The 19737-nt window shown below is 55.8% G+C and overlaps 3 protein-coding genes across 3 annotated transcripts; 1 reads left to right on the top strand and 2 right to left on the bottom strand.

Annotated features, from left to right (window-relative positions):
• Nucleotides 1–171: 171 nt before the first annotated feature.
• APH1A (aph-1 homolog A, gamma-secretase subunit) lies at nucleotides 172–4779 on the bottom strand. The gene is made up of 7 exons (XM_052797627.1): nucleotides 4650–4779; nucleotides 2705–2875; nucleotides 2382–2455; nucleotides 2010–2132; nucleotides 1713–1840; nucleotides 1178–1301; nucleotides 172–892 (listed from the first exon to the last, which is right to left on the bottom strand). The coding sequence occupies exons 1-7, from the start codon at nucleotides 4760–4762 to the stop codon at nucleotides 828–830; spliced, it is 798 nt and encodes a 265-aa protein (XP_052653587.1). The 5' UTR covers nucleotides 4763–4779; the 3' UTR covers nucleotides 172–827.
• A 388-nt stretch (nucleotides 4780–5167) lies between these two features.
• LOC128146612 (uncharacterized) lies at nucleotides 5168–7042 on the bottom strand. Its single transcript, XM_052798133.1, has 5 exons — nucleotides 6711–7042; nucleotides 5987–6254; nucleotides 5729–5833; nucleotides 5459–5505; nucleotides 5168–5271 (listed from the first exon to the last, which is right to left on the bottom strand). Exons 1-5 carry the CDS (start codon nucleotides 6894–6896, stop codon nucleotides 5215–5217), a joined length of 663 nt encoding a protein of 220 aa, XP_052654093.1. The 5' UTR covers nucleotides 6897–7042; the 3' UTR covers nucleotides 5168–5214.
• Nucleotides 7043–8909: 1867 nt separating this feature from the next.
• On the top strand, nucleotides 8910–12487 carry LOC128146527 (uncharacterized). Its single transcript, XM_052797956.1, has 6 exons — nucleotides 8910–8952; nucleotides 9078–9440; nucleotides 9511–9819; nucleotides 10242–10358; nucleotides 11011–11097; nucleotides 12213–12487. The coding sequence occupies exons 1-6, from the start codon at nucleotides 8910–8912 to the stop codon at nucleotides 12485–12487; spliced, it is 1194 nt and encodes a 397-aa protein (XP_052653916.1).
• Nucleotides 12488–19737: the final 7250 nt, after the last annotated feature.

The raw sequence follows: 19737 nt of genomic DNA, 5'->3' as shown, positions 1-19737 counted from the left end.
TGGGCTTCGGGGCTGGATCCTGTCAGCCCCAAGAAACCAGGACACCTGGGTGCTCCCCGCAAAGTTGGGACAGGGGTTGGGAGCAGAGCAAGCTGGGGGGAAACCAACCCTTCTCTTCCCCCTGCCACCTCACCCTATCCCCATGACAGAATTCGCCTCGGTGCCGTGGTACTCGCTGCTCTATTAAAAGGGTTTTACTTTGAATCGAAAAAATAATTTACCCCCCTCCCAGTTGCACAGCAGGGTAACGAGTGCCCCCAGACATGACCTGGCAGGGAGCAAAAAGGGGGTGAAGGGGGTAGAGCACCCCCCATCCTGGCTCCCCCAGCCCTGAGAGCACCACCCTGCTTCTGCAGGGGAATGGCAGGAGACCGCATTGGGCTGGGGCTGCACCGAGGGCAGGGGCATCCCTCGGTGGCGGGGTGGGGGGAAGAAAATGTGAGGGAAGGAGGAGGTCCTGCCCTGAGCCCCCCAAGCCCAGCTGCACCACAGGGCACCTGGCCCCCCCCCCCCCGCCTCCCCTGTGCTCCCCCTGCAGCCATACCCTGTAAGGAAAAAATTCTAACAGAATTCGCTAACGAAGCTAACAGGGTTGCTCATAGCACCGGTCAGACCCCAAAAATCCCCTCTGGAGTGGGACAGGACACAGAGCCACCTCTTGTGTCACAGAGAGGGGCCAGGGCCCGGCCAGGCAGCAGCACCGGAGGAGCAAACCGCAGAGGCGAAGGCAGCATCGTGATCTTCCAGCTGCTGAAAAGAGGGCACTTGGGTACGGCAGCAGCACAGGCAGTGCAGGCAGCAGGAGCAGGCAGGGCTGCGCCCGCCGCTCAGTCCTCAAAAGGCACCTGCAGTGCGGAGTACATCATCACTCTGCTGTCATCCTCCTGCTTACCTGGGGGGGCAGAAAAGGGGGAGAGGGTGAGCATGGCAGGGGAGCAGGGTTGTTTTGGGGGTAGGGGGCCTGTTTGAGGGTTCACAGGAGCCCCCGTTAGCCAGGAGATGCAGGCCCCTGTTCGACAAAAGGGAAACGGTTACAGGCAAGACCCGTCCTCCCCCATCCCAGCAGCTCTGGGCCCCCCTGCACCTGTGTCCAACTCCCCCCAACACCTAAAAGGGGATAGAGACCTACCAGCAAAGCCCCCCATGTTGCACTGGTGCCCCCCATCACCCCACTTACAGGAGAGGCACTTGAGGATGTTGCGGAAGGACCCCCCGGCAGTGAAGAAGGCCCAGAGGCCCGTGCAGAGGGTGATGATGAAGATGGGGACCAGGCTGGCTTCGTACCAGGGGTTCAGGAACGTCTGGGGGGACAGAGAAAGCCATGTTAGGAATGTCACCGCCTGCCAGCCACCCCCACAGCCCCTCCCCAAGGAAACGGGACCCTCCAAGCAGAGCAGAGCTCCGGTAAGCCTGGCTTAAACTCCTGCTGAGCGATTTCCCACCAGTAGCTTAGTGGCTAATCCTCCATCCGATCCCCAGTCCTCCGTTAACCCTCCTTCCGCCGAGCGCACCCCAACAAGCAGGAGGTGCCCAAGAGGGCTGTGACTCTCCCCACAGCTCAGAGGCGGGGATTTAGGGAGTCTGAAAAAAGAGCGGGTGTCCCTGCATCCCCCTCCCCATGCCCAGATGGACGTCCGATGACAGCCATGGCCCCTTTACTTTGGGGACAGCTTGCAGTGCAGATTCAGTTGGCTCTGGCTCATCAAACTCACCAGCCCTGAGGTGAGGAGGTGACTGGCAACCACCAGCCCCAGGCACCAGTAGCGGCGTTTTTCACAGGCGTCGAAGAAGATCACTCCCCAGAAGGTGTGGAGCAAGACAAGGGCCATGGTGAGGAATGCTGGGGGAAGAGAGCAACACAGACCCCCTCAGACCTTGTCATCGCCTTCCTCCTCCTCACCTCGGTGAAGGGCCACACGCCAGGGCTGGACTCCGGCTCTAACCGGCGCTGTCGCAGCATCCCGGCCCCGAGCCCATGTCCCGCAGCACATGCTGGCCCCCAGCCTCACCGGACGTGATGAAGTAGTACGGTGAGTCGCCATGGATCCCAACGATGCCCGGCCCCATGGAGTCTGCCAAGATGTTAATGACGGAAAACACGCCGCTGATGATGCCGAAGGACAGGCCCGAGACTACAAAGGGAGAAAGGAGTCAGCCAAGAGTGATCGTGGCTGTGCTACCTCCACCACGAGCCCCAGACTCGGCGCATGGGCCCAGGGAAAAGCGGGAGAGCAGGAAAAAGTTGGGAAGGCTGCATTAGCCCAGCAGGCTCATCAACACCGCCACTGGTTGTTGATACCTGAGCATCCCGCTGCCAGGCAGCCCCAGAAGAGCATGGGGAGGTCAGCAACAGCCCAAGCCCTGCCCGGGTTCGTGCTCACCGTAAGCCATCTGCCTGAGGGAGATGGGGGACCGGCCGTCCTCACTGATTGTTGCCAGGCCTTCATCCGCTTTCCTGCTCAGGCAGGAGAGAAAGTGTGAGCGTCTGGTTCAGAACAGGGGCCTTGTCACACGGGAGAGGGGAAGGGATGGTTATAAACGAGCCTGGGGCGAGGAGGAACAGCTCTCTCCCGGGATCTAACGAGGAAGATACTTTGTGGGGTTCCCCAGAGAAAGAGCGGAGGTTGGACACTGACTGCAGGTACCAGAACAAGTCACCCGGTCCCACAGGGCATGCACAGGCCACCCTCGGACAGGCTCTTACTTCAGCAGCTTGAAGTAGGCAAATCTGAAAGCCTCCTGCAGCAGGACGGAGACAGCAGCACCGAAGATGAGGAGGCCATACTGCAGCTTGGCATCCTCCCGGTCGCTGAGATGGACCAAAATGAACCAGATCAGAGATGCCAGGAGCAGTGACACCAGCCAGAAAAATGCCCTGGGGAGAGAGGAACACCAAACTCAGGCTCCAGAGCTCAGAATACGACAAACATGTGCCAAGCTGCTTGCTTGGTTTGCCTGGGCTCCAGGTCACGTATTCATGGGCTGCCTGGTCACTGTCACATGAGGAGGGCATGCGAAAAGAAGCACACGGCTGAAAACCAAACAGATTCAGAAGTTGAAATCCTCCTTTCTCAGAGCCACGATGACTTGCTTGGAGGGAAGCTGCTGCCCTGCAAAGCAGGGAAGGATGTTCAGTGCTTCGCCCCTTGAAGGTTAAACAGGGGTCTGCCCAAGCATGGCAGGACATGGCCACTCAGAGCTGCTCCTCTTTTTAAACCAGCAAATCCCCCACGCTGACACACAGGGCTGGAGTCATGACCCTGGGGACTGACCAGGCGCAGGAGGAATGAGATAAACACTTAACATCTGGCATGTCGCTGCTCCCAGCTGCGGCTGTCCCAGCACGAGGAAGGTTTTTGGCTTTGTTTCCTCCCCAGCCAGCATAAAGCCCATGCCTGCGAGATGCACGAGGGACCACGGTGCCAGGACTGCTCCTGGCATGGCGCCCAGCACAGCAGCAGCTGCGTGGTTAGAGCCAGGAACGGCTCCTGTGGTCCAGGCAGGGGGTCCCTGAGCTCAGGCAGAGACGAGGCTGCAGCCTCTGGGTGTTTCGCCTCTGCTGGGACGTCATCTTTAAGATGGCTGTTGGGAGACCCCAAACCAGGGCGACCTGGATATGGGGACAGCCCTTCCCACCCCCTACAAAATCACAGCCCCATCCCACCTATGCAGGTGATTTCCCAAATCTTCCTCAGGCTCCCTCCGTCCAGGTCCAGCTTGCCCCCAGACTCCCCAGAACTGACCCCAGGGCGCTGCCTCACCCACCCCAGACCTCCTCGACTGCCCCAAGATCTTCCCTTCAGTCCCTCTGCACGCTGTCTTGGCCTGCACCTCTCAGACACCCCTAAGCCCTCTCCAGTGCTGCCTGTACCCCAGACTCACTTAGCCCCCCCATCTACCCTCTTGAAGCTGCCAACCCCCCCGTGGCCTCACAAGCCACCCCAGAACTGGCCTCCCCCAACTTTTCCAGCTGCCCCCTAGACCACCTCGATCCTGCCTGCCTCGTCAGCCCCCTATTGACACCTCACCCCCCTGCTACTGCCTGCTCTGCCCCAGACCACCCCGCATCTGCCTCAGAACTTCCCCCACAGCTCCCTCAGAGCTGCCTACCCACCAGAACAGCCCAACTGCCCCAGAACTACCCCCTCAGCCCCCCTCAATGCTCTCTGACACCCCAGCTACCCCAGAACTCCCACCACAGGCCCCCTCAGTGCTCTCTGACACCCGAGCTGCCCCCGAAAAGGCAACCTCAGCCCCCCCTCAATGCTGACACCCCAGCTGCCCCAGAACGGTCCCCAAAGCCACCCTCAACGATCTCTGGCCACCTAGCTGCTCCCCAAACACCCCCACAGCCCCCCCCCACTGCCCCCTCACAGCTGCCTACCCCCCAGAACACTCCAACTGCCCCAGAACTGCCCCCTCAATGCTCTCTGACACCCCAGCTGCCCCCAAAATGGACCCCTCAGCCCCCCTCGATGCTCTCTGAACCCCCATCTACCCTCTCTAAGCTGCCAAGCCCCCCACGGAGCCCCAGCTGCCCCCGAAGCGGCCCCCTCAGCCCCACAGCCGCCCTCCCGGCAGCACAGGCCCCTCAGGCCTGCCCTCAAGCCCCCCTCAGACCCTCACCCAGCCCCCTCCCCCGGGCTCACCCCGCCACCAGGACGATGACCCGCAACGGCTCCGCCGCCACCGTCAGAAGAACGAGGGCAAGCGCCGGCCCGAAGGCGATACCGGCGCAGCCGAAGAAGACGGCGGCCCCCATGGCGGCGGGGCGGGGCGGGGCGGAGAGGCGCGGGGCACGCCGGGAGCTGTAGTCCTCGGGGGACGGGGGACCGCGGCCCCCTGCCGGCGGGAGGCCGCGCCGCGGGAGTTGCGGGGGGGGGTTAGGACCAGCCCCGGGGATCCTCCCGGAGGGGGAAGGGGGGAACGGGGGGGCCCTCTGCACCCCACAAAGCCCACCAAGCCAGAGGGTGGGCGAGGGCTGTGCGACCCTCCGGAGACCCCCGGGACCTGGAGACAGACCTTGGGCTGGGGGACCCGCTGGGCACTCGGTGCCATCACCCCAGGAGGCTGCCGAAGCCCAAAGCGCTTTATTTCCTTCCCTTCGTCAAAGCGGGGGGGAGGGTGGTGGGCGGCTCGCAGGGTGATGTCGGGGGCTTCAGGCACAGACGGACAAGCTCCGGGCTTGGGGTCGTCACCGCGTCCGGCTGCGGGTCATGGCGTAGGCCCTGCCGGGGCAGTGAAGCTCAGCTGGGTGTACGTCAGCCCTCCCTGTGGGCGACGATGCCATCAGAGCCTCCCCCGCACCCCCAGTTCCCCCCATCTGGCACGGGCGGGGCTGCGACCATCCCCTGTCACCTGCCGTCCCCGAGCAGAGGGACAGAGGGACGCTGCCTCCCGGCCAGCCCAGATGCCCCAGCCCAGCCCGGGGGGCACCCGGGGGGCCGCACGGCCTCACCTCATCCTCCCGTGACACTGGTGGCATCGGGGTGCTGGGCTGGTGGCCTGGAGGGGACAGAGCAGGGAGAGGTGTCCCCAGCATGGGGATGGAGGGGACCCAGGGGGACGGAAGGGGACGGAGGGGGATGGGGCAGGATGAGGGATGATGGAGGGGGGTCGGGGATGGAAGGGCATGGGGGTGGAGGGGTCACAGTGAGATGGACAGGACACTGGGGGACAGCGGGGTACATGGTGGCAGGCCACTCCCTGCCCGTGCTGAGCTCCTTACCCATCAGTGTGGGGCGGTGGAGGTGGCAGATGCTGAGGCAGAGGCTGAGCAGCAGCAGCACCCCAGACCCAGCCAGGACCCAGGTGCCGGGGGTCATGCAGCTGCCTGGGGGAGAGGGGCTGGCTCGTCCCACCGTTTGTAGTCACCCCCCCAGACCCCCAACAGCCTCCACCATCCCCCTGCCCCAGGGCCAAGCCATCCCCACTGCCTCAGTTTCCCCAGGGGTGACCAGCTCAGTGGGGGTTCCCCCGTACTCACCGGTGGCCCCGTGCAGCTCCACGCTCCTGCGGACGGGGGGCCCGGAGGTGCTGAAGCTCACCTCGCAGAGCCCCCCGGACCCCCCGGCCATGCCCATGGGGCTGACAAGTGGCCCCGTGCCGCCCCCCAGCCCCAGCAACCCCCCGGGCCCCCCCGGCCAGGAGACAAGGACAGGGCCGGCGGTAGCACCCACGGCATAGACCAGGCTGGGGGGGGGGCTGGGGGGCACCACAGGGCGCCAGCACCCAGCTCCCAGCCCTCCAGCTGTCTCCAACAAGGAGAGGGGGCTGCAGCGGGGTCTGATGCGGGCACGGACACAGGATGGAGGGGATGGAGGGGGGATAGAGGTGGAAGAAAGGGATGGAGAGGGACAAGGGGTGGTGGATGGGGATGGATGGGGATGCAGGAGATGGAGAGGAATGAAGGTGGTAGAGGGGATGGAAAGGGATGGAAAGGGATGGAAAGGAATGGAGGGGATCAAGGGGGATGGAAAGGAATGGAGGGGTATGAAGGTGATGGAGAGGGATGGACGGGGATGACCGTGATGGAGGGGGGTGCAGAGGGACAAGAGGTGGTGGATGGGGACAGAGGGGGACACAGGAGATGGAGGGGGACAGAGGAGGATGCTGGAGGCTGACAGGACAGGACAGGACAGTGGGGGCCAGCAGGGGATAGGGGACATGGGGGTCACATGGGGGCCATCGGGGTGAAGCTGCCGTCCTACCTCCCACCAGCAGCGTGGTGTCGCTGCCAAAAACCCAGTAATTAATGTGGAGGCAGGCACACAGGTAGAGGCTGGTGTCATTGGGCTGAGCGCTGGCAATGTGCAGGGTGACATTGTTCCTCCCGTATGTGCAGGAGAACCTCCCTTTCGTCCCACTCTCACCATCCAGGAGCAGGTCAGGACCATCCTTGCCACGCTGGTACCAGGACACAGCAAATTTTGTCTCCAGGTCCTCGTCAGCCTTGCAACCGATCTCCACTGACGCTCCGGGCTCCGCAGCCAGGACGGACTGGGGCTGGTGCAGCCTCAGCAGCGCTGCTGGGGCTGTGGGCACCAACTGGGGGCTCATTCTGCCCCCCAGCCCCACTGTAACACCACCACCGTCCCACCCCGCCAGCAGCCAGTTGCTCCAAAAAGCCCAGAAATCTCCTCAAACCAGGGCCTGGCCACCCTCCACCAGTCTCAGCCCCCCTGCCGCCATCACCCACCCAGGCAGATCCACAGCAGCCCCACAGGGGCCAGTGAGCCCCTGGCTGCCATTGGTGGCTGGCACCGCAATGGAGGGGCCAGCTCCTCCCCGGAGCTGAGCCCTTTGCAGAGCTGCCACCGCTGCCAAAACCGCAGGGGCCCAGGGCAGTGACTCCCCCCCTCACCCCGCTGGCTTCATCATTGGGGATGCAATGTCCGCTCGGCCACGCGCCGCATCCCGGAGCATCCCTGGCAGGAGGAGGGTGCTGGGGGTGGGATGCCACTGGCCACCCTTGCCCCCACCCTGGTTTCGAAGCCTCTGAGCAAAACCTGGGGGTTTTTGGAGCATTCTGGGGGAATAAACCCACCCGGGTGACGCTCTGAGCCAAAGGCATGCTGAACCCCCCTCTGAAACCTCCAAAACGGAGAGAAAAATCGTTTCTGGATGCAAAACCCAGGTGAGATGCTGCAGGTCCTGAGCTGGGCGGTGCCTGGGACCAGGCTGGTAGTGGGGAACTTGGCGGGGGTTTAAGCATTTTGGGGATGCTGGGGGATGGAGATGGTCTCAGCCAGGAGCGGACTGGGGCTGGGTCCATGCTCCCGACCCCGGCTGGGTCCCAAACATGCTGAAATCGCAGAAATCCCATCACCGCCGCTGGGCTTTGGGCAATACCCAACAGCATTTGATGGAGAGTCTCCCCCCGCCACCCCCCAGCTGCTCCCCCACCCCCCAAAAAAACGTCCTTCAAAGGGACTAAAAACTGCAAAGCCATTCCCAGCCCCCAGGCCTGCCACCGCCTTTCCTGCTGCAGTTCAGCACACCGAGCCCTCGGCCAAACTGGCGCCAAAAAACATCACAAACCCCCACTGCTGGGGGTGGGAGGGAAGGGGGTTGGTGTAAATAAACCCTGTGGAAGTGACAAAACGCAGCAGCAAGGCCGACCGCAGCCATCTCCAGCTCGAGCAAAGCCTCCAGCTGCTGCAGAAAGGCGGAAGATACATATTATAGATTGCATGAATTACATGCACTCCTCTCGTTGGCCAATGCCGTGCTCCGGGGGCAATTCCCCATGGCTCCCACGTGGCAGCTGGGGGAAATCCAGCCCCAGCGAGCAAAACGTTTGCCTCGGAAAGCTGAAAACCAGGGGACGACGAAGCCCAGGGCTCCTCAGAGAGACAGGCAGGGCGATGAAAAGCCCCATTGCAACACAGAGCTGGAGCTAAAATTCAATTTTGCAAGTGAGACCAGGGCACGTGGTTCCCTCCCCAAATTCCCTCCACCGTTCCCTCCCCAAATTCCCCCTCTCCTGCCCCCCCGGACTCCCAAACCCCAAATAAACCCCCAGGCTGGAGGATGTGCTGGTCCCTGGGACCCTCAGCCTGCCCCCCCCAGCATCACCCTGCACCAAACCCAGCCCAAAAGGGTCCTGTCAGCAGACAACGGTTTCCACCCAATTTCCATCACCCATGGAGGCGGCTGAGGCTGCACTGTCCCCAAGTGTGGGGGGGACACGGGACGGGGGACAGACATGTGGGGGACCCCCCCGTCCTGGCTGGGGCAGGGCCAGCTCCTGGGGTGCCTCCTCTGAGCACCCCCAGGGCGTGCGGTTGCCAATCCCCTCGGCTGGTGGGGAGGCTCGTCCCTCAGAGCCCCCACCAGCCTGGGAGGGAGAGAAAATCTCCCCAGACAGACAGAAGGAAAATCTCCCCGGCAAAAGGGTTTTGGCCAGCATGTCCTACGGGCTCCTGGGGACGCTCCTGCTCCTCCTGCCAGGTACGTGCCCGCTCCAGAAATACCCCAACCCGAGCAGGATTTGCTGAAGGGGGGTAGGGGTTTTTTAGGGTATTTTTTGCCCCAGATCATTTTTAGTGCAATCTGTTGGAAAGCCTGAAGTGCAGAAAATCCACCTCAAAGCTGCTCCCCTCCTGCAGGACCCACCTCAGCAGAGGGGAGACATGTCCAGCAAAGCCCTGGGCAGCTCTGGGTGCTCCCTGAACAGACAGCGGAGCTGAGCTGTCGCGTCTTGGACCACAGCCAGTACGTGAACTGGTACAAGGAGAGGCCAGATGGCAGTTTGTACTGGATTTACCGGAACTTGAACTACCCCTCTCCGGGGGGAAAATACTCTGGGAGGAGTGAAACACGGGGGAGTTTTTCCTTCACCATCAGCTCCATGCAGAGGGAGGATTCCGGGGTTTATTATTGCAGCTCCTCCAACTTCTACACCCTCTTTGGGGATGGGACCAGGCTTGTCGTCACCAGTGAGTGCCTGGCAGGTCACCTGGCAGCTGGGGACAGCCCTGGGGAGGTTTATGGCACTCCTGTTTTCAGATGCCTCTGAGCCCAAGCTCTCCATACTGGTGCCCATCGATGCGGAAGAGCCCGGGCAGCCCCTGGCCAGCATCCCCCTGCTCTGCCACCTCCACGACCTCCCTCCGGGCTGGGACACCGTGCGCTGGCAGCCCGGTGGGGAGGTGACACCAGTGACAGCGGCCACCATGGACAAGCATGGCGTCCTCAGCGCCTGGAGCATCACCTGGGTCTTGGCCAAGCAGTGGGACGGGGCTGTGGCATGCATGGCCCTGGAGAACAGCACGGGCAAGACCATCATTGTTGCTATCACTAAGGGACCCAGGGAGGGTAATTAGTCCATCCCTGACCCCCTCCTGCAGATCCCAGCCTCCATCCACCCCCTGCATCCCAATTCTTCCAGCCTTTCCCCATTCAGGAAATCCCTACACCCCAATTCTTCCTCGTTGAGACACATTTGGAATTCCCTTGTGCCCCCCGCCATCTCTTCGCTGGGATCCCCCTGCACTGAAAGGCTTTAAACTGGCACATGCCCCCTGCCGCCCCGCACAGCCCTGACCCCCTCGTTTCGGGGGGTGCTCAGGCCTGGCCCCCCATTTCAGGCTCTCCTGAGTGACCAAATCCCCATTGTCCCCCCCTCTATTAACTCTCCTTTCCCCCCCTGCAGAAGCACGGCCTTCCTGGCCGCTGGCGCTGGGGCTGTCCTGCGTCTCCCTCCTTTTCCTGCTCCAGCTGACCATCCTGCTCTGCAGACGGCATCTGGCCAGAGGTGACACCCCCCCCCCGCACCCCTCACAGCCCCTTCGCCCCGGCTCTCTCCTCACCTCCTCCAGCCACCCACACGTACACCCGGGAGAACCACCCAGGAGGTAAAACTGCTTCCTCAACTCCCACCCTGAAATAAATTAATTTATTTATAGCATTGTAACACTGCTCTGGTCAAACCCCAACACCCTCAGATTCAAAATTGCCTCAGGAGTTTCACTGGGGGGAACAAAACCCACCAGCCTGGTGAGAAAATTCATTTTTGGCTGGTGTTAATGGTGTGAACGCTGCTGCTGCATCGCCAGGCTGCTGCCTGGAGCAACTCCCAAAGCATAGGTGGCTGCTCAGGTCACCCAAAAGCCGAGGGTAAATCTCGTCCGGGTATCAGCTCGCACTCGGGTCCAGCTGCCAGCACCACGAGCGGGGAACACCCAGGTGTTGGGTGCTCCCCCATCCCACAAAAAATAAAACCCTTTATAGGGGAGCACCGCAGCTCCCCAGCCTGAACCCCAGCCCTTTGCATGGCAGGAGCAGCCCAGCTGCTTCAAAAGGCATCGAAATTGGGCACAAGACTTCATTAGACACAAAATATTTCATTTTCTGACTCAGAGGGACCAGCTTTTGCCATCACCGGCACCGGCCCCCAGCATTACCCGCCCGCTCTCACCCTGGGGAGCTAAAAATACTCAAAGCTTTTTTTTGGCCTCAAATGTAAAACAAGATTTTAATAACGCCACTTCTCGCTTTCTCTTGCAGATGGATCCATGCCAGCGAGGCCCCTGCCCCGCTCAGCCAAAACCCCTGACCGCAAATGCATTAAAACCCAAGAGAAATGGGAAAATTGTGAGAGTCTGTGTGATGGGAGCCGGGCAGGCACGGCCCCTTGTTGGCCGCAGCTCACAAACCTCTGTCACCAAGTTGCAAATTTGCCCTGTGAATGGCTTGCAAACTTGCAGGAGCTTTGCAAAAGCCAGGAGAAATTTTTCGGCGGCGTCTTCTCAGATAGGATACGAGCACCAGCCCCAGGAAAATTCCCTTCGGATATTTCCTAGCCACTTGAGGAGGGTTTTTAGCAGAATTTTTTTTATTCGTTTATAATCTCGAAAGCAAATTTCACAGCCGCTTGTAGATGTTGTCACACACAAACTGCCCGGAAAGCTTATTTCAGTGGTTTACCAGCTCATAAGCACACCAGTGCTCCGGAAAAAAAATGCAAACCCCCTGGGTAGCTGCCAAGTCCTCAGAGCAAGGTGGGAGGGGACCAGCCAGCTCGGTGTCACCCCTATCTAGTGCTGCGGTGGCCAGACCCTGCACAGCCAGTTTGGGCAGCCGGAGCATCATCAGCAGCTCCACGATCCCATTTTTCCTCTTCCAGAGCAGTGGGGCTGTGTAGGGAAATAACCTTTGCTTTTTTTCCTGCTGGGTTTCTCTCCTTGGCTTGGAGGAGGAGGAAGAGGAAAGCTGTAAGCACCGGGGAGGGGGGGAGGGAGGGTATGCTCGATAGCAAGGAGACATGGCATAAAACCAATAAAATTCTTGATTCCTGGCTAAGAAACTGAGCTCTCGGATCTATATCAGCTTATGCTCTGTGGTACCTTGTATAGCAGCCATCCGAAATTGCTGTTAAACAGGAAAAAAAGGGTTTTATAAGTTAAAGAATTAAGCAAAGCTGTAATACAGCCCCTTTCTTCCTTATTTTGCTCATGGAGCAGTAGAATACATGACACATGACAAGCAACCCCCCTCCTTGCTCCAAGGATGCTCCTGATTTTCCCGGCTGCTCAGTGACCTTGCGGATAACGCCTCTGGGGTTGGGAGTCGATGGGTGCTTGGGCGCAATTCATACCGCCCACCCTATTTCAGTAGGTGCTGTGGCTGGAGGGGTATTTCGGAGGGGAGGGATGAGAAGCACCCCCCATTGCTCAGAGCCCTCGGACACGCCTGGGGGGTTCACGCAGCTGAGCTGGGTCTAATTAAGGCAGGAAGAAATAAAGGACAACACTTGGAAAACGAGCGTCTTGGAGCCGTGATTCTGGGACAGGCCACCCAGCATCACCTCCTGCAGCATCCCATGGCTGGTGACAGCAAGGACTGGTTGCAGCACCTGTCTCAGCCTAAAATTGGTGGTGGGACAGCACGGGGTTATAAATCCCTCATGTTTCAGCCGTGCCGAGAGCCCCCAGGAGCTGCGCGTGAGGACGATGCCCAGAGGAAGAGTGAGCTGCCGCCCTGATGCATAGGGGCCACCAACTGTGAAAACCAGGAACATGTTTTTATTTTATTTTATTTTATGTTATTTTATTTTATTTTATTTTATATTAATATAATTTAATTTAATTTTTTTTAAGAAATACTGTTTGAAAGTGCATTTTTTTTCTTCATTTCAAAGTATCTAAAGTATCACATTATTTCCCAGTCTCTCTGGCAGAGCCACACACCCCAGCTGGCAGCAGCCAGCCCAAGCAGCCACTGTTTAAAAAAAGGGCACGGAAGGGCAGGAAAGTGTTATGTAGAGTAGAAAACCCCATGGGACAATGAGAACAGCCTGTTCAGTAGAAAAGCCCCTCGGTTCCTCAGAGGATTCCCGTGGGAAGAGCAGCTTGTCCCACCTACCTCTTGGCTGGCACACGGCACCTTGGGGAGCGGTGGAAGCCCCGCAGCAGCCGGTGCCATGGGGGAAGGGATTTTTTGGGTTTCCTTCATCCATCTCGTCGTCGTCTTGGGCAGGGAAAACACCAAACAATGTCCCCTCCAGCCACTTCCGCAGGAATCCTGCTAATGTCATCTGCTTGGGCACGAGTCATTGTTAAGGGAAGAGTCTTATTTACTGGCTGCACTTTTTTAATTTCCCTTCAAGTTTTGCTTCCGCCTATTAAAGCTGGGAAATGACGCAATGTACCCGAGAGCCGGGAATGGCGGTGATCTCATTCGCACCTTCGTCCTCAACGTAAAACTCTCAGTCATGCTGCAAGCCTCTGACCGCTGCCAGGCTTCACCGTGCCAGGATGCTCAGAGCATCCCCGGGATGCAGCACCTTCGGCATTGTGAGGAGTGAGAGCTGGCTTTGCCATCCCTTTCTGGAAAAGCCTTTTTTTTTTGGCTCGCACATTGAGTTTTCCCACGTGAAAGGCAATGCTCCCACGCTGCTCCCTCGCTGCAGGACCTTTTACGGCTTGATTTCTGCACATACGCTTTAATAATTAAAAAAAAGAGACGTAAAAGTACAGAAATTGCGCAAAATAGGAATTAGGTTTTGGGAACGGAGCATGGGATCAGAGACGGAAAAGATGGTTTGGCTGCTTTTTTTGGCTGCTCTTTGAGCGATGTTTTTGCTCTGCGTTGTGAGACATGAAAAGTGAGTAAGAACAAACATGAAAGGAAAAAACCTGAATAAAAATAGAGCGTTTTCATTTTCCAGCCAGAAATACAATTCAAAATCCGCACCCACATTTCCCCAGTGGTCCCCAGCACCCAAGGACCATCCCTCACATCATGAAGACGCGGGACGCTGCTGGGGATGCTCCAGCTGCACACCGGTGTGCTCGCAGCCACACAAGAACAGCGGAGTCTGGTGCAAAGGGTTCATTTGCCCCCTTGCATCACCTTGTAGTGCATTTTATCCAGCTCCCTTATCAGCATCTCCACACTGCAGGTATGACACTTCTCCCCCCACCAAGTTTTTTCAAGTTTTGCATCATCACGTCCAACCACAAGGAGCCGTTCTCAGCCCCAAGCCAGCAAATCCCTTTGAGTTCAGACTCCAAGTTTGCATGCCAAGAGGTTGGTCCGTCCAACCCCATCCGCTCATCTCATAAAAGCCACCACCATCCTCATAAACCTTCCTTGCCCTTTTCCTCCCCCATCACTTTAAAACCACAATATTTTAACTCTCTCACAGCTCGACGTCTCCCCACGCTACCCAAGAGTCTCCCGGCCGAGCTGGCAGCTCTGGCCCTGGTGGGATTCATCCCGACGAGGCCAGATTTCTGCTTGCATTAAGATTTTGAGTTTTGATGTTCTTTTTGTGGGTCAAGGGGAGGGTCTGGAGATATTAGTTTCCTGCCTGCTTGGCCACTCAGCATTCCTCTGCGCTTAACCCTTTGCCAAGCAGCTCCCTATGGATGGGAAAAGTCACTCTGGCAAAGCATGAACAGCCCTGGGAGGCTGCAAGCCGTTTTTTGGATGCACTTGGAAAGCTCTTCAGTTGGGTCCCCTCTTAGTCGAAAAAAAATCTGCCTTTGGAAATCCTCGGCTTAAAATCAATAGCAGTCCTTGGCTTAAAATTGATAGCACTCCTTGCCTTAAAATCAGTAGCAATCCTTGCCCTAAAATCGATAGCAATCCTTGGCTTAAAATCAATAGCAATCCTTGGCTTAAAATTGACAGCAACCCTTGGCTTAAAATTGATACCAATCCTCGGCTAAAAATTGTTAATATAAGGATGAGACAAATATTGGCTGCCGCTGCTCTCGCCGGGTGGCTGCCCCATGTATGCCTGCACCCATCCCACCACAGCTGGTGCTTTTCCACCCCTGCCTGCAGCCTGTGCACCCCCCCATCTTAGTCTTAGCTCAACACAGCTGTTTGCCATTAAACTCCCTCAACCCCGCTGAAAAACTCGCTTCCGTTTTCTCATCTGTGAGAGGAAACTCCTGAGCCCACATCCCGCAGGGGCAGGCACCCACTGAGGGAGGCGGGGGTGGAAGCAGCCCCCAGGTCTGTGGCAGGGGAGCATCGTCCTCCAGGCATTTTGCTGGAAAAAACTGAAATTTAGGGCTGGGAAAAGATTTTTAAGATGGGGAGAACATTCCTCCAGTGATGGTGGATAAAGACGAGGCGAGAGCACAGTCTGCACCTCCTCCCAAGGCTGTCCCATCTTCAACCTCCCTCCCATCTGGGAAGGGTTCTCTTTCCAGGTGAATCTTCCCAATTATGAATTTCTTCTCATCATACCTCAAAACAGAGCTCCTCTCTTTACTTTCTCAGGCTTCCCTTGCTCTTTCCCAGTTTGCTAACGTCTGTCTCCCACAACACAGTGAAGAGCCACCAAAATACATCATTGCCCATTGCGCTCAAGAGACCAGCTGGGAGAGGAAACTGTCTGGGGTGAACGTGTGGGTTTTTTCACCACAAAAATGGACTTTTATTGCTGCGTAAGCAATAAAGTCACAGCGATCCCAGCACCTCCCCCAACAGCAAACCCAGGGTGGTGAGCAGCCCCCACCACGTGCTGCTCAGGAACTGATTTTACACCACTTGGTCACACCTGATTTACCTCCTGGTCCTTCTATTCCCCTTTCGCTTCACACCCCTGTTAACACCAGTTTCCACCAGCATCACTTTGGCATCTCTTCAGAGAAGGCCTTCTGCACTGGTATCAGCTTTTCCCCACAAAGCAGAAGAGCTAAATTTTGTTTTCCTCCCCATTTCTCTTCCAAGGAATGTTTTCCTATTTTGCTTTTATTTTTAGAGAAGAGAGGAAAATAAGCAGCTGATATAGCTCTGTACTGAGGCATCACACCCTGCGGATGCAGTAGCAGGAGCCAACCGTAAACACCAAATGTAGCTCCTGAAGCATCCCAACCTGGGGTATTTCTAGCCACTATAAAATAAAATAAGACCGCAACCGTTTGCCTTTCTTCTTACTGATAAAGAAACTGAGGCATGAGAAGGTGAAATGAAGTCAAGAAAAAAATCCCCCAAGATTTTAAGGGAAGTCAGGAACTGAATCTGGCTCCTAGTCGTTGTTTCTGCCTTTTGCCTCTTAACCGCTGCCGCCTTTGCAAGAAGGATTTGCTATTAATAACTCTTGTTATAATCAAAACCATCCTCCTTCTATTTGCGAGCCCATCCAGCGGCGCTAACCCTCCCTGTGGAATAACTTCCCAAGATTTGCAAATCAGCCATTGGAAAAGTGTTTGCAAAGGGAAAATCTTCCATCACTGGAGCGGCGTCACAGGCACCGCACATCTCCCGGCCCATATAGGACATCCTCTAGCCCAGCCCGGCACCGCACCGCTTGGCAAACTGCAGAAAAACTTTTATTTTCTCAGCGCGTGGGGGCTGCTCGGTCCAGCCCTCGCAAGAGTCATTTCCTGCCTCTGCTGGGACATCTCAAGAAATTCCCCAGCAGCAGCACCGAGCCGCACCGGTGGACAACACCGAAACATAGGATGACAAACTTTTTAATTGCAGCACTCTTGGTTCTTCATTTTTTACTGGGTAAATATGTTTCTCTGGTTTTCCAGCTTGCAATTTAATTTTATCATGCTACTAAGTGCTGGGCTCGAATTATTTCTACGCTTCTGGGATGCTGCATGGCTCTTGGGGTGGGGTCTTGGAGCCTGAAAGGTCTTGGGGTGTTTGCTTGGGGATGGGGGGGTCAGTAGCAAAAAAACCCCAGGGGAAAACACGATGCAGTTGCTAAAAGTTACAGTAAAGCGTGTGCTTGGAGAATCCAGGCTGTGCTTGCAGAATATAGTCTGTGCTTGCAGAACAGAGTCTGATAATTAATGTTTTCCATATTGCATTCAAAGTAATTTGCAATATACAGCTGGGAGCTATTAAGAGACAGATACAGGCAAGGGAATAAAAAAAAAAACCCAAACCACCAAACAGGATTTCCTGAAGTATTCGGTGGGCACTTAGGCAACGTGGGGAGACCAAAGTCAGGGGCAATTGAAGGAGGAAAACCACAGTGCTTACAGCGCCCAAGGCTTGAGGCAGGAACCTGAAGCTAATTTGGGATGAAGACACGTGCAATTAGGTAACACTTCTGGGTGCATGAGATAACGGGCAGTGCCAGCAGAGGGGCAGAGAACTGGAAACTGGCAGCCGCCCACAGCTCTGCTGTGCCCGCCAGACGCAGAGAGCCTTCCTCCTCCTCCTCTACCGTGCCAAAGGGACAAAGCCAAACATGAAACGTCATGAGAGTGGTTAAAGGCGGTTGCGGAGGGGGGGATTTCCAGATGGAAGATCTTTGGGGTGATACAACTCCTCTATTATCCTTAGCAGGGCTCCAGTGTAAATACAACTTGGAATAACTTTCTCAGAAATCTTCGTGCATGGGATAAAGTGCCCTGAGAGCCGGAGTTTACGCCCCTGGAGCCAAAAAGGACAGAATATTTTTTGAAGGGCGAGCATGGGAAGGCGTGGGGGTGGATAGATGTACGCTATGCCATGCGGCTCCCCATTTTGGTCCAAGTGTCCCCAAAAATAGGATGGGTTGAGGTGTTTTGCTGAGCGATGGATGAGGCTGCACTGTGCCATGACCCACAGACCCCAGGCTCCTACCCTAGGGCTTTGATGCCTGCACAGAAATCTGTAGGCTGGTCATTCTTTTCAGATAATTGCCCAACGATGAGATTTTTTGGATCCAGGCTTCCAGCTGCCGGCGCTGAGAAACCTGGGGCTACGTTAGGAAACAGTGGAAAGTTTTAGAGAGGGGCAGCCAGAGCTACAGCTGGCCCCAGGCACAACTAACGGCATCATTAAAGTTATTAATAGTATAACATATAACATTAATATTATACATAATACTATATATAATAATATTAATTAATATTATCTAATTATACGAGCTACAGCTGGCCCCAGGCATGACTAATGGCATCATCAAAGTTATTAATAGTGTAACTTACAACATTAATATTTATTATGTAGAATAATATGAATTAATATTACCTAATAATATGAGTGTATATGGCTATATACTAAAATATTAATATAATACGTTATATTATTGTATGAGTATCAGATATTATTGTACAACTATACAAGTGTTATAATATTAATATTTCCAATCTGCTTTATAAGACCCCCCAAAAAAGAAAACACATTGAACCTTGTATTTGGAAATGGGAAATGAGAAACTTGAAATGACTTTGACAACATCATACAACTCAGAAATCTATTTATAGTGACTCAACCCTAAGGAAACGTGAGTCTCCTTTCTGAGCCTTCAGCAATTTCACAGCAAAAGGCACGCGAGAAATAAAGCAGCCAGGTCAGTGGCTGAGGAGCAGCTCAAAATGCACAAGCAGAGCTTTAAGATCCATCCCAAAATAAATTTGGGGTATGGGGTGCAGGAACTCAGCTGAAGGGCTGCAACCCCATTACTGCATCTCCCTCTCCTGGCACATCTGCACCCAAAATAAAGGAAAAAACCCCACCTGGGATGAGCTCTGGTCCGGTCTGCAACATGATACCCTTTGTTGTGAAGTCTCTGATTTAATTCTGGGCCAGATTGCAAATCCATTACTCCCACCAGGGAATAGGTTTTACACAAAGCACCAATAAATCAATGAAATTATTAACGTGAAACTATCCAGTCGGCTGGACGTGAGTCTCTGCTTACTCAGAGCGCCAGACGATGAACTGTTTGTTTTTTGTTTGTTTTTAGGGAATGCTGAGATAGGACGAGATGAGGAGATAACAGAGTTTTTATATGACTACGCATCTCGTTTCAGTGAGTAATTCTTGCTTTTTTTTTTTTTAATCATTTTATGCAAGCTGCATGAGCAAGTTGGAATAACCAGGAATGGAAAGGATGCTGGGAGGTCTCCATCCAGCCTCTGCCAGGCAGGGAGATCAGGCTTTGCCCATGAAGGCCAATGCAAAGGCACCGAGAAGCCACTGAATCGAGCCCTCTGCAATTACAAATAACGCCCGAGGGACACTGAGCCCACCCCACCTCCCCGCGCTGCCACCAGCACCCCTCAATCTTTAATTGAAGCTAAAGCTCAAGGCTGCCACATACAGCAGAAGGAAACTGAGGGGCCGCTGCAGCCTGAGGTCCTCGTGGCATTGGAGCTTTGCAGAAATACCCGTAGGGAAATGGATCTGGGGTCTGGGGAAATGCTGCTTAACGAAGGAAGAGGGATTGCTGAATTGTGGCTGCACAGGAATTGGAAGGGCTGGTTACAGCTGCCCCGGGGTGCTCAGGCAGGAAACGTGAGCAAAGCAGCAGCAGTTCATTTATCTGAGTTACTGGGATTATTTGAATTACATTTGACTGTTCAGAGGGGAAAAGATGTGCAATAGTAATGTCATGATAGAAGGGTGGGACCCATCTCACCTAAGGTTGGATGATGTGCACAGGGCACAAGGGCCCCTGACCCCCCTTAGCGTCAATGGGGAGAAAGTTGTACCTCATATCTTCACCAAATTTAAGAGTAGCCTCTGGAGACCATCTCAGATGAAAACAGTTGTGTCTGAACCACATCAGGAGCATCCAATACAAATGTGACTTACCTGTAGGAAATACATGCCCTAACACCCAATGCGTCTGACCACTACAAATTAAGCGATGCTTTGGTGTAAAACGTAAGACAAAATTAAAAGTAGAGTTAAAAGACATTATTCTGGAGCTGTTCTGCCCCTGGTGGTTCTCGTTACCATCTGAAACCATGTTTTGCTGAGTGGGAAAGGTTACTGAGACCGACTAAGAGCAGAGATAACCCTGGTAGCTGCTCCTGGGCAGAC

Source organism: Harpia harpyja, chromosome 9 (genome assembly GCF_026419915.1).
Source record: "Harpia harpyja isolate bHarHar1 chromosome 9, bHarHar1 primary haplotype, whole genome shotgun sequence".
In the NCBI taxonomy this organism is placed as follows: domain Eukaryota; kingdom Metazoa; phylum Chordata; class Aves; order Accipitriformes; family Accipitridae; genus Harpia; species Harpia harpyja.
This window is presented reverse-complemented; position numbering and strand designations above follow the sequence as displayed.

Bases quoted from the DNA above. Each gene is read 5' to 3' on its own strand.
- APH1A (XM_052797627.1), bottom strand. From the start codon at position 4,762: ATGGGGGCCGCCGTCTTCTTCGGCTGCGCCGGTATCGCCTTCGGGCCG. The intron at 2,456-2,704 runs GTAAGAGCCTGT...CTGCCTGAGCAG, and splicing joins GCCTACTTCAAGCTGCTGAA to GAAAGCGGATGAAGGCCTGG. The intron at 2,133-2,381 runs GTGAGCACGAAC...CTCCCTTTGTAG, and splicing joins CCTCAGGCAGATGGCTTACG to TCTCGGGCCTGTCCTTCGGC.
- LOC128146612 (XM_052798133.1), bottom strand. From the start codon at position 6,896: ATGGTCCTGACCTGCTCCTGGATGGTGAGAGTGGGACGAAAGGGAGGT. The intron at 6,255-6,710 runs GTAGGACGGCAG...TCCTTGTTGGAG, and splicing joins CACCACGCTGCTGGTGGGAG to ACAGCTGGAGGGCTGGGAGC. The intron at 5,506-5,728 runs GTAAGGAGCTCA...TGTCCCCTCCAG, and splicing joins CCACCGCCCCACACTGATGG to GCCACCAGCCCAGCACCCCG.
- LOC128146527 (XM_052797956.1), top strand. From the start codon at position 8,910: ATGTCCTACGGGCTCCTGGGGACGCTCCTGCTCCTCCTGCCAG. The intron at 8,953-9,077 runs GTACGTGCCCGC...CCTGAAGTGCAG, and splicing joins GCTCCTGCTCCTCCTGCCAG to AAAATCCACCTCAAAGCTGC. The intron at 9,441-9,510 runs GTGAGTGCCTGG...TCCTGTTTTCAG, and splicing joins GACCAGGCTTGTCGTCACCA to ATGCCTCTGAGCCCAAGCTC.